Source organism: Ahaetulla prasina, chromosome 7 (genome assembly GCF_028640845.1).
Source record: "Ahaetulla prasina isolate Xishuangbanna chromosome 7, ASM2864084v1, whole genome shotgun sequence".
Lineage (NCBI taxonomy): Eukaryota > Metazoa > Chordata > Lepidosauria > Squamata > Colubridae > Ahaetulla > Ahaetulla prasina.
Genome location: NC_080545.1, coordinates 84,917,283 through 84,930,592, shown reverse-complemented (window position 1 = coordinate 84,930,592; position 13,310 = coordinate 84,917,283). Strand labels below are relative to the sequence as shown.

The 13,310-nt window shown below is 33.4% G+C and overlaps 1 protein-coding gene and 1 long non-coding RNA gene across 5 annotated transcripts in view; one reads left to right on the top strand and one right to left on the bottom strand.

Annotated features, from left to right (window-relative positions):
* Nucleotides 1–13,310, top strand: part of LOC131202698 (uncharacterized) — a 144,729-nt gene that overhangs the window by 2,694 nt on the left and 128,725 nt on the right. The window lies entirely within an intron of this gene.
* CACNA1C (calcium voltage-gated channel subunit alpha1 C) overlaps nt 8–13,310 on the bottom strand; it is a 614,085-nt gene continuing 600,782 nt past the window's right edge. Inside the window, exon 46 of the mRNA XM_058191893.1 lies at nt 8–12,611. Within this exon, the coding sequence (XP_058047876.1) occupies nt 12,315–12,611 (297 nt within the window). The 3' untranslated portion in view covers nt 8–12,314. The remainder of the gene's footprint in view (nt 12,612–13,310) is intronic.

Here is a 13,310-nt window from a genome sequence, read left to right as displayed (position 1 = left end):
ATTAAAACTGATTCTGTTTGCATTGATGGGACTATTATAGATAAGAGTGGGGTGAATACGTTTATAAATAGGTGACAATATCAGGCAAATTGGTCAGTTTGCAGTAGATTCCAAGAGGAAAGATTATATTTAGAAACGGTTAGGATAAACCAATAATGACATAGTTAAAAAATTTATTAGTAATTTTTAAAATAACATAATTCCTTAAATAAAAATGCAGTCTTACAGATATATACATTTGTCTCACACCAAGGCAATTCTCTGGCTCACTTCTTAACAATTAATTCTGTTTATTTAAAATATTTGAAAAGAGGGTGAGACTTTGTTTTTCACCTATGGCAGGATTGCATGGTTACAAAGTATACACTTTTATTTTACATGGGCAGTGCAGCCTTCTTGATTTCAGTTAAGTTCTTTAAAATTCTGAAATTGTATGTGTGGTAAACAGTTATACCTGGGCACATCTCTAAAACAGTATGAGCATTTCAGGTTAGAGAAAAGGGAAATGTGGAATAGACATATATCTCTTAACTGACTTACATTTTGAGAATCCAGTTAATTCACAAATCCAGACACTGAGAAAAAACTACATGCAAAAGGCTGTATCATGTAAATAAATATTTATAACTGATGGTCCGAAAGGCAGACCTTCAAAATTATTCTCCAGCCTACCTTACAATGAAATTAGAAAAGGTGGCTAATATTTTTTTTCAGGATCAACTCTCTTAGCTTAATGGGGTAAGGATAAATATGGCTCTTCCTGTACTGTGCTAAGCTGAAATCAGAGACAGTGATCTATAGGTATAATACCCTACATTATGTAGTTTTTAAAGTAAAATTACATAAATTGTTATTTCAAAAATTCTTATCTTTCTAAATTACATTCATTTAGGAATAAATCTTCCCATCCTCTATACATACATATTGAAGAAAGGCACAAGGTAGCCTCATCATCCAGACACTTTGAGATAATCAAACATATCTGCAATAGAGGCATCTTTGACATAGAGATAGTATTATAAATATTAAAATATCTATTGGTAGAGACATGCAGCATGTTTATTTTATGGAAGAATGTTGATATGGAAGCTCTGGGTATGTGAGGTTATAATATGCCTTATTTATGTATGAATCTCAAATTCATAATTATAGAATCTAGAAATGTTTTCTTTTTTAGATGTACAGGCCTTGTAGGACACCTTTTATCCAGTAATGTTATAGGAACTAGTTGGAAGAATTCAGTTATTCTAATTCTAATGTAGTTGTAATATAGAAGATTAATAAAATAAATATTGTTTTATCAACTTGCCCCTATTGACATAAATTTACAAAATGATAGCTTATTGATAACAATGGGTCAAGAACTTCAAATTGTCCTAAAATAGAAGACCACATTATTAGTCTAATTGTTTAATGTAATATGAGGATTTTCTTGGAATAGATCCATGGTATATACACTGAAAAGGAAGCTGAGATCTATTTTGTATTGTGCTTGTTGTTTTTAAGCCTTTGATTCTGGTTAAGCTAGTGCAAACACTAAGTCATGAACATTTTGAATTGCCCAGGTACTTATATTAGAACTATGTCCAGAGAAGAGATAGGAAATTAAGGCAAAAAAGGGGAATGAAAACAACTTAATTATATTTAAGGATATGATCATGCACATCTTCTTGAGTTTCTTGGAGGAACATAATTAAAGTGTAATGAATAAAGTCAGAAAAAATATATGTTTAATTTTGCATGCACAGGGAGAAAAGAGAACACAAGCAAACTTCTATTTGGCCACGTTTTAATCATTCAGAGAAGTTACCACTATGTTTTTTTCACTGTTCTCCAGAGCCTGTTTGCCCTCAGCCCACTTCTCCACTTTTAGGGATCTGGAAGACAACAAACAGATCCTTTTTTTGTCCTTTTCCAAAAAGTTCTGGAATGGTTATAGGCTTTGATTGCCAAGTATGCAGTGGTGAGTTGCTCCTGGTTCTGACCAGTTCTTGCGAACCGGTAGTAAAAGTGGTGGGAGGCTCTGCCTACCCGCCTGGAGGTCATAATTGACAATCTGTGCATGTGTGCGCTCTGGGTTGCGAAGCAGTAGTAAAGATAAGTAGAACCCACCCCTGCAAGTATGCCTAACAAAGTTATGGGAGAAGAGGACCTATTTGTGTATCTTGGTCAACCATACACATTCAGTTACACATAGAGAGGAAATGGGCAGCCTTGGGTTTTGCCTTCCCATCTAAATATTTTATGGAAGTTGTTTCTAATTGGACTACAACATTAGCAGTTGTAGCTAACTAGTTTGCCTGGGAACAATTTATAGTTCAATTTATAGTAAAAGTTCTCAGAAAATGTAATTGGAGGATTTTTTTATTTTTTTTTTCATTTTGGAATTGGTCTCACATCCATTTATCAGTCAGCAATGATGTAAGATGATAAATCTTCTCTAGTGATTGAAAAATGAAAATGTGAGATTTGTTCATCTGCAGCTTTGGTCCATAGCACATATGTGCCCACTATAATTAATAAGTAAGCCAGCAATTAAATATATAAATAAATATTCTAGACGGTTCTTCAATAGGTTTTTCTGGGTTGTAGGATTCTGTATTTAGCCCCTGCAACTGTGAAATGCCTGTCCGAAATAAATTGTCACCAGAAGCAGAGAAATAATATAGATTGTCTGCTGTGAGCAGAAGTAGGTGGAAAAGGGAAAAGCAGTATTGGAAAGCACATGCTAGGATCTCAAGGGGACAGAGTTTGCTTTGTCTACAATTCAGATGTTTACATGCTTCTTTCTTCTTTTTGTCAGCTTGGTCTTTTTATTTTTATTTCATTATTAAAATCTGTGAGAATTCTATACCTCAATAGGTTTTTTGTTTTTAATAAGCTGGAATGGCTTGTCTGTGCTGGAAGTATACATTACTGATCTAAATTTTCTTCTTAATAAGTACTTGGGCCAAATACATATAAAAATCAGCTTTTTTATTTATTTTATTATCTTCAAAAACGTAACTATTTTCATTTTTAAGTGGAGATTTAAGTTTGTAAGCCGTTTAGGAAGATTATTTTTGAATAATTAATGCATTTTCTGTCATAATGAATAATTTGTTTTATCTAGATTTACATGCTTAATTCAAAGTAGGAAGGGGGATTCAATAAATTAGTAAATTCATACCAATAGCATGATTTGAATGGTATTTTTGAGTATTGGTAGTACAAAATGTAACAAAGAATGTGCATGCCTATAGCACAAGATAGTGAAACAGCATGTTAAAATCTATACAGTGATGTAAGAAGCTGAGGTGAAATAACTTATTTGATTTCAGTTTTAAATATTATTAAATGGAATAACCAGCATATATATCTCAACTAGGCTCTTTTTCTGTACTAATCTCCACTTTCAACTTGATTTTGGCAGAAGATTATGATAGAAAGTGCCTGGTAGTCTTAATAGTCATTAGTTAAGAGTTTGGGAGAGGAAGTTATCTGATAGGACTACCAGATCTAATGAAATCTGAAATCTACCAGAAATCTGATGACTGCTAGATATGAGCAAATAATTTGAAAATTCTGTGTCTGCTGAATCTGGTGGTTTTCCTATTTTCTGACAATAAAACCATTTCAAAATGGCATTATTGATATTAGACTCCAAAACTTTCTGAACAAGTGCTGAATAAATGGGATTTAAAAAAAAACCTAGTTTAGAAATACCAGTAGTTAAACCTAGACAGTGATAAAAGTGGGGAGAGGGAGCAGCCTGAATGGTGAATATAAGAAAAGAAATAACTTTTGTTTTTAAAGAAATTCTCCACTCTTTGGTACTTTGGGGGTGTGCTATTACACCTGATCTTGTACAACATCTTGTCAGCGTTACTGTAATAGGAGCAGGACTGATTTTTCAGAGTTGGCTATTCATCAACCTGCACTATTTGATATGGTACAGGATAAGCCGCATGTAAAGACATACTGTGTGCTGTAGTCCCTGTAGCATATGCTAAACCAGGAGCCAGTTTCTCTGAAAAAATATCTGTCTTTGTGTTTAGGTTACATTATCATTCTCCCTTCCATATTTCTCTGTGCAGCAGTCATTTCAGAGGAAGAAGGGGATCTGATCCAATCTCATGTGTTCATGAACTCTTGATTTTTATCATATTTCAGACTTGTAACATGTATCAATACATAAAATGTGGATAAATTTCTTTTCCATTGTAAGTTAAAGGTGACTATATCCAGTCAATTTTGGTATAGGAAATTGTAAGATATTCAGTAACCTTATGTACTGTATTTTGAAACCCTAATTTAATCCAGAATATTGTTTCATTATATCATTTAGCAATAGCACTTAGATTTATATATCGCTTCACAGTGCTTTACAGCCCTATCTAAGCAGTTTACAGAGTCAGCGTATTGCCCCCAACAATTTGAGTCCTCATTTTACCGACCTCGGAAAAATGGAAGTCTGTGTCAACCTTGAGTCAACCTTGAGCCAGTGAGATTTGAAATGCTGACAGTCGGCAGTCAGCAGTCATGATAGCAGCACCAATATATTTTTGATCCCAGACCTCTCCCTACCACTTACATTTCCTGATTTCTATTGAACAAATAATAATAGAAGTACCTTCCAGAAATATAATTCTGATTATAATTTTATATCCCTTCATGCAATAAATACCTTTGGTTACCATGGCTTGCAATGCCTATTAGATCAATAGTTAATGTTCTCTATTCTTGTAACAGTTCCCTATATACATTTCTGTTAGCATCTCATCTTTTTCTGCAAAAGGATTTTGAAGGCCTATATAAATATTAAACTATAATCTGTTTTCTAGACATTGTAAAATATTATTTTAATTGTGAAATATAGTCATTCATGTGTAATAGGCTCAGTTGTTCAGTTCCATAATTGTTTCATAGTTTTTTTAATGAAAAATCTTATTCTTTGTGTGTGTGTGTATACACACACATATTTTAATCTTTTAACACAAATATATAGAAAGCAGTGTAGAACATGGTTCATATACGAGGGCGTTAGAGGATAGTGTGTGTTGATTTTTAAGTAAGTATCTAAGAAACTTTGATTTATCTTAGTAACTCTGATCAGTTAGTGGAGTTTGTATTATCTAAAAGTTTCTTCTGGGTTGTCAAATTATATTTGTAGATAAATATGAATTTTTCACAGAAAGATCTCAAACTCTAAGTCAGAAAAAGACACAGGAGGCTGGCTGAGACCCATACAATTGTTATATTGGCATCAATTTAAAGAAAGCAATGATACATTGCTTTGAAAATTATCAAGAAATGTAAAAAAATGCATTTGCCCTTTTTTGTTGTTGTCTTCATAGTCATCAATGATATGGGGCCAGGGGTAGAAAACAAACCAGAATAGATGCAATCCTGTACATAGTGCTCCTTTGGCTGCTTCCTCAGACAGTGGGAGTTTGGTTAATAAAGCAGATTGGATCCCTTGCAGTAGCAGCAGTATCTGCATCATCATAATCAGAAACTTCTTCATCATGTGTGTTCACCTGAAGAGGTAGACGATGCAGAGAAATTCTGGGGCTAAGGGAACTCCTGCTCTGGATCATTAATCCCTGTTCCCTCCCATCATTTAAATCATACAGCAGAAGGAAGAAAAAGAAAAATAGATCCAAAATAATTGATCTGGTGGAATTACCAAGCTGGCTGGGGAAGATGGAAATCTTGGTATTTGCAATCAATGTCTTTAGTTGTTGCACAAGTAGACAAACTCAAGAGTGATGCTTGCATTTTCCCTTCTAAGAAACAGCCCAGTCTTTAGATTCTGTAAAGCTTCCAGCTGCAGTGCAATGATTGTATCCAGCATATAAGCTCAATACGAAGGGAAAAGAGAACATGTTATAAAGTCAAATCTTTTTTTCTACTGTGCCCCAAACTTTGCCCCGCTTAAAGGAGGCAGTAGCTCTTTGCTCATACCCATTTGAAGTTTCTCTCTTTCTAAATTACAGCCATGTGAGCTGAACTGCCAACTACCCACCAGCAAAATGTGCTGGCACCAGCAAACTTCCCTTTTATCCACCAATTTCTTATTTAGATACAGGATACAGTTTTATTTTTACTGATCAATATCTGAAAGGGTACAAATTGGGACTAATATGTTAGTGTTCATATATACTGATAATTTTCAGAAATGAACCAAGTGTTGCTACCAAGCTGAGTATTGAATTGTTTTTCTTTAATTGGAGATGTAACTAATATCCCAAATGCATAATCATGGCAAAATAACTTACCCTAAATATTATCCCTTTTCAGATCTTTGAGCTCTCATAGTTCTTTTTTTTTTTTACATAAGCACAAAATAAGCACCGTACCTTATGTAAAGAGTTTATTAATGCTCTTCCCTAGGCTTTTGGAATGTTATCACTTATTTTGACTGTAACTTGCATAAAAATCATTATGCATATTCGTATATTAGAGAATATACACAAATGAATAGTTCAGATAAGAGCCTTAGCAAATATGCAGAAATTGGCGATATAAATAGACCCTATGCTACTCGATCAGTATAGAAATTATTCCTTTTGATCAATTCATAAATGACATATTCTTCACTATCATCTGGAGAATATGCTTCTTTATTCTTTTTGTATAGATCTGGCACTGTTCAATAGTCGTTACTTATGCCATCACTTATTGCAGCTATGTTTTACCTGAATGTGCAATGTCATAATTTTATTCTTATACCAAGTAAATAAAGCAATTTGGCATTTGCAAAGACTGGGCAAAAGGTGCTTATATACCACAGGAGATAAGGAACTAGCACCATATATGACCAGTTACACTGGTACTATGCTACCTGTGGATTTCAATTTTGTAAATAAAAGATCCTGGCAACACCTAGCTGACCTTGACTGATCTAGGAAGCTAAGGAGGAAAACCTTGGAAGTATTACTGGGAAGTTAAAAATATTCTTGAAAGAAGGCATTGGCAAACCACTTGCTTATCACATAAAAATATGTGTGTATCCATGTAAGTCACCAGTAGCTGAGCTTGACCTGAAAACATCTTGATGTTGGTAAACAGAACGTTATCACAAGTAATAATTTTGTAATTGCATATTTTAACCCTTTTCACAGCTGGTAAAAAATAATTCAGCTAGTTGTTTTTAATCTTTTTCCTTGTTCATCAGAATTTGTAATATATATTTATATTGGGAATGAGGATTAGTATACATTTTAGGACTAATGCATATACTATGCATTATATACTATGCGTTAATATATGTGTATATATTACAATTTCTTGCCAATTGAGTGCTTATACAATTGAACTAATTAATGTGAACTAATTCTGGTGAAAAACTTTAAGCTGTTTCTGAGATATCTAAGTAGCAATAGAGATTTTTTAATATGCTATCAATGCAATATTAAAAGCCCCAGAAAATTTGGGAAAAGTTCATGATGATCTGAAATAAATTTGTACACAAACATTAACCTTTTCTAGCCCTACAGTATGCTTCTATGGGAATATTATATTCAATAAAAATCTACAATAAGCCATATTGTAGATTCATAGCATTTGGTCTTGAGATTCATATTGTTCATATTCTACACAATGTAATGTATCTTTGAGCTTTAGATAATGTGAAGTTTTACTTCTTTTACTTTGTGAAGTTGTGATGTTTCATCTATTGTAGTTGAACAATAAATTAATTCTCTCAGTTAGTGGGTGCTTGTGGAATTCTTTATTATAGCCAAAAGTCAGCAATTTAAATTAACCCACAAGAACATGTCTGCTTTGGCTCATATGCTTTTGCAATTTCTTTACCCAAGGTCAAAATTACAAATAGCACAGTTGTATTTAGAAGTATTTCTCATTAAGTTTGAATTTACTCCAAGGCACTGCAACCTAGTAATCAAGATGCTGATATGAACTAGCCCCCCATGATGATATCAAGGGGAAAACTAGACAAATAACTAGAAGGAAAGAAGGAATTTAATACTCAGGCAGATTTTGTATCTTTGTGTTATAGGCAATATATTTATTGACTGATAGTTCAGGGAAACTATTTTATGATTAACATGCACAAAGATTTTAGTGCAAGAGTTATCAATAATTATGAATGTTTTGGATATTTAAAAACATTTTGCAGGGCTTTTGAAACTTTCAATAGCTAAATTAATGACTATTATGCTCATAGTAAAGGTAGGGTTTGTTTGACTTTGAAGAACGGAGTATAAGTACCCTAAAGAAAAAGAATAGGTACATTGCAGAAAAGAAAAGAAAAGGAATGTTCAGATTCTACTACTTTAATATAGTAGAAGAAATTTAGTTTTGTACTGTGAAGATAGAAAAAGATGTGTAGTATGGCACATTGATGCTAAGTATCTAAAATTATTTATTGTAGGATATTTTTGAAAGACTGCCGTTTAAAGAAATCTCAGTAAACTGATATGCTTTCACACTTCTAAATGTACTATCATTTAGAAACAAATGGTAAAATGAATATGTCAGATTATGAGAATAATGTATTTTGATTTCAGAATATATTTATCAAAGTTTATAGGCTTAAGTTTAGGCTGGATGGCATATGAATGGATACAGAGCTGGCTTGAACATGATACTCAACAGTGGTTCCTTCAGATTGGAGTAAAATATTGTATAGGGTAACTCAGAAAGATTGGTGGAGGACTATAGATGGCCTTAGGAAAAAACAACTTAATAGGAATATAACGGCACTCTTCAAATACCTGAAAGAACACCACATAAAAAAACTCTGGATCAGTTTTCTCATTTCAGAGTGCAACAGATGATATAATAGATTTAAGCTATAGGAAGACAGATTCAAAATAAATTTTAGTAAGAATATCCTAACTGTTAAGAGCTGTTTGATGATGAAACCAACTACCCAGAAAGATAGTTGCTTCTTCGGATGTGTTCCAGTAGATAAATAAAAACATCCATTTTTCTGAAACAGTTTAATTTGGATGTCTGCATTAACCAAAGGTTATAATGATTTCAATGTTCAACTTTATAATTCTGAAGGGGGCTCTATATGGTGTATAAAGAGTACTCTAAAAAGCACTCTAGAGTAGATTTTACTTGATTTAGAAGAAATCTGAATTTCAGTATTCAGAGAATCAAAGATTATTATTAACATGTTGGATTCCTACTGACTGACCTTTGTTTCTTGCAAAATAACATTTCCTATGAGTAGCATCTCCAAAAACTATTCATCTTCTGTGAAGGAAAGTTGCTTCTGTTAGAAACTGTATTTGAAATATTTACGTCAAATTGCCTTTGGCCTGTGATTTATGTATGTTTTCCTCATCAATGAATATACATCATGATGCATGTACCCCCTCCCCTTTTGAGACCTGTGTGGTATAGAGGATTATATTATATTGAGCATGTGGGCCTGCAGAAGAGTTTCCAAATTTTGAATTGCAAACTATGTCTATAGTTTTAATCCTGAGCAGCATATAATTACAATATTAATCTACTCAAATTATTCTGCTAATTCTCAAACAAGTGGTTGATGTTGAATTATGCCAAAATGCTTTCCTTATGATCAGGAGGTAGGTAGTAATAGATATGCTCAAACATTTCCAAGTACTAAATTGTTGCATGTATGAATCTGTGAACTGAGGCTACAGAAGCGCCTGGCGCCTGTTTTTAAATATTTGAAAGGAGTCAACATTTCTTCCTTTTTTTTTTTGTATGCTACCATATCAGGTCTTTCTGTGTTTGTTTTTTGTAATTTTATGAATTATTCTCATTCATTAAGGACTTGTAAATTCAGTTCTGGAAAATGGTAATTATATTCTAAGTTTTTCAATCAGTTCATATAATACAATATAAAATTCTTGTCTTATTTATTCATTATGAGATTTTTGACTTATATCAGACTTTTAATCACAATCTCTAAATACTTCTTGGCATGTAACAGTTATTATGTTATTCTTCATTTTATAGTTATGCATATTCCTGTTTCATATTGGCCATGTGTTACAATAAATGTTACATTCTTATTTATTTTCTTTAATCTGTTTCTTTCCCTTTTATTTTACCATGAAAAATATTTAACTAGACTTCTGAGGTACACAAGTGAAGCTTCTCTACACATACAAATTTGGTTAAAGGTATACTATGCCCTACTGAATTTATAGAAATTATTCAACAAACTGCTGACAATCATTATTTGATGTCATAACAATAATCTCTGTAATATTTGCGGCATATAATAAAAAGAAGATACTCCCGTCCCAGGTTGCTGATGCCAGCTCAGTTTACAGGATTGGATATATTTGATTATCCTAGCATATGGAATTATTCACCTTTTTAATTAGGAGAATCACTGAGAGAAACTATGCAAAAGAAGAAAGTGGATAAGAATCCAAGCTTCAAAATGCAAGATAGTCTTCCCAATTCATTATCATGCATGTTTAAGAAAGTGCAGACTAAGGAAAATGAACACAAGATATGCAAAATCAGTTAATGTTCAACCTATCAGTGGGTTGCAGGATAATTACTTAGCACTAGGTACACTTTGTTCATTATACAAATTAAAAATGAAAAAAAATAGTATACCCTTTCCCCCAACCACATGTAGAAAAGCACTTAAAGTTCAAAGGTAAAGCTTGGCACACTCCAAATACGAAATGATTTACTTTACATGCAGCAAAATATACAAGAATTGTTATTTTTTCCCCTTAAACAAACTTAATTCATATTATATTTGCTTGGCACAATTGCTATTCAGTTTAAAAAAATAGTTGAAAAATACTGAAACTGACCTGAATTCAAGTATTACGGTTTCTTCAACAGAAACATTATCAATGCAATAAAACATCACACGGAATATATTGAAATATAACTCCTTCTCACTTGGTTGTTTTTGTTTGTTTTTAATCCCCTTGTTTTGTTTTTCTATACAGTTTTAATGCCAGCACAATTCACACATTTTATTCAAAATTAATATTATTGCATTGTTTTTGCATATCTTGTGGAACAGAAAATGCAAAGAGTTACTGATTCCCCTTTCAAAAGCAGAGACAGTGATTTATTTTTGCACTCAAATCACCCCAGATAAAGCTCTCCTTCAGTTATAACCAGGAAATGGAGAACTGTATCAAGTTGCACACTTTCAGGTGTGTATTCACTTGCTCACTCATTCACCCAGTCCTGCTCATTCGTTCACACATTGCAAATATACCTAGTACTATAAAGAATCCAAATCAATCATTCATATGTGCAAGATTATATCAAGTGCATTGCCTACTATCTTTAAATTATAAAACAACAACAAAAAAGGAAAATTTCATTACTTCAAATAAAATTACAAAGTCTGGTATACATTATGATTGGCAAAACTCCTAATATCATTAGCTTCTACCAAATGTCAGTGGAGGAAAACAAAACCAAAAAAACCAAAATCAATGTTAAACATTTGTGAAGGTGAAAACAAAAAGGCAGGTGATTACAAACTCTGTAAACACTCCATCCCTCTCCCTTAAAAAATAAAATACAATAAAATAAAATATCCAAAAATAAAAATTGGAACATGCTTTCAAGAAAATATTAAATAGCAAGAACAAGGAGAGATCTACATATAAGCCCATCACCACCTCTCTTAGAAATGGGCGGGTTGCCTGAACTCCTTTTGACAGAGCTGGCTTCATGCTCTTGGAGCCATTGGCACAGCTATCTGTCTTGAACTCAATTTGGCAGAGATGACTGCCTGAGCTCTGATTGGTTGGCAGAGAAAACTGCCTGGGAGTCTCTGCATTTCCATCAAGAAACATCTGCAATATTGCCACCTGCATCTCCTATCTTGCAACTTCTGCTTCCTTCTCCTCAGCAATGTGTGGGATCTGTTGCAGAAGTCTATTCCACTTGTAGATCAGAAGGGTCTTGGCTTTATGGAGACAGTGAGGCTCATACAGAACATGTGCAAAATGATTCCTATTTGTACAAGCAGAATTGAAAGACACCCGCTTGATACAGTGTCCTTTTGGCTACGGCCATCCATAGGAAGTTGAGGTTTTCCTTCACATTCAGGAAGCAGCTGTTGTTCCTTGTGCAGGGACTGAAAAAAGAAGGGAGCTGACACACTGCCTTTTATTTCTCCTGATTCTTCCTTCACGGACACATGCTGGGGTTCCATATTCACTCCTGAAAAGCTCTTTTATACCACCCAACTCTGCAATTCTTCCCGACAGAAATAAATGAAGAATGCTGTTCTGGTTACTCCTGGTCACGAGAACAGTGAGGCACTTCTGAAACAAACCCATTAGGAACATTGAAACAAATTAAAAAACCAGCATCACTTTCAGCTTCAGCAACTACAGGCTGCTGATATAAATCCTGGTATCCTTAGATTCCTCTGGACTTTTCCTAGAATCTGGGTTTTGGGCTGCTTCTGTTTCTTCGCCCATACAGTCCTGCCCTGGGTCCCTGCAGTTAACAAAAGGCAAGAGGTTGCCATTGGGGCTTGGTTTGCTGTTACCATTGAGAATGTTGTCCGCAGCATTCTCCATCTCTTCTATTGTCAAGTCACAGGCATCAGCTAGTTCTTGGGTGGTAACCTCAATGAACTTTGGATCTTGAGCAAACTGCATCAGTCCTTCCGAAATCAAGACCTTTGATAATCCAGGACATCAAAAACAAGGAACAAAAGTGGATATCAGTATTAATATCACTTTTATAGAAAGGATCAAAGAAATCAGTGAAAGAAAAAAAGATACAAAACACTTGATAAAATTTGGGGAAATGAATTTATATCTGAAAATTCAAAAAAGTCCAGTGAGATTGTTTTATATATAAAATCACAATTGAATCCATGTCTTTAATTGACAGATGCTGGATCTGTGGCTGTGAAAGGGGAGATGCAAAAGATTAAATCTATTTGTATTGGGTTATATGTACCACATGATGAAAAAGAGACATTTTTTAGATACTTGGTGGATCAATTGTTTTTGTTTTCATACCAGAATTGGTATACATTGGGGGATTGGAATGGGTACCCCTTCTTCAGTTAGATAGAACATATACTAAGGGAATTAAATCTAATCAGGATAAATTATAAATATATATATATTTGATTGACAATTTGGCATTGATAGAGTCACAAAAAAATGAAAAATTCAAGCGAATGTACTTTTTTTCAGAAAAACAAATCTTTTTCAATAATTGATTTGCTACGGATTTTTTAAAAAGTGGCTAAAATATAGTCCAAGTAGACATGTTATTAAAAACTTTTTCTGACCACAATCCAGTTAAGTTTATACTAAAGGCAAAATCTACCATTTTCAGATGGAGATTAAATGAAGCATTAATTC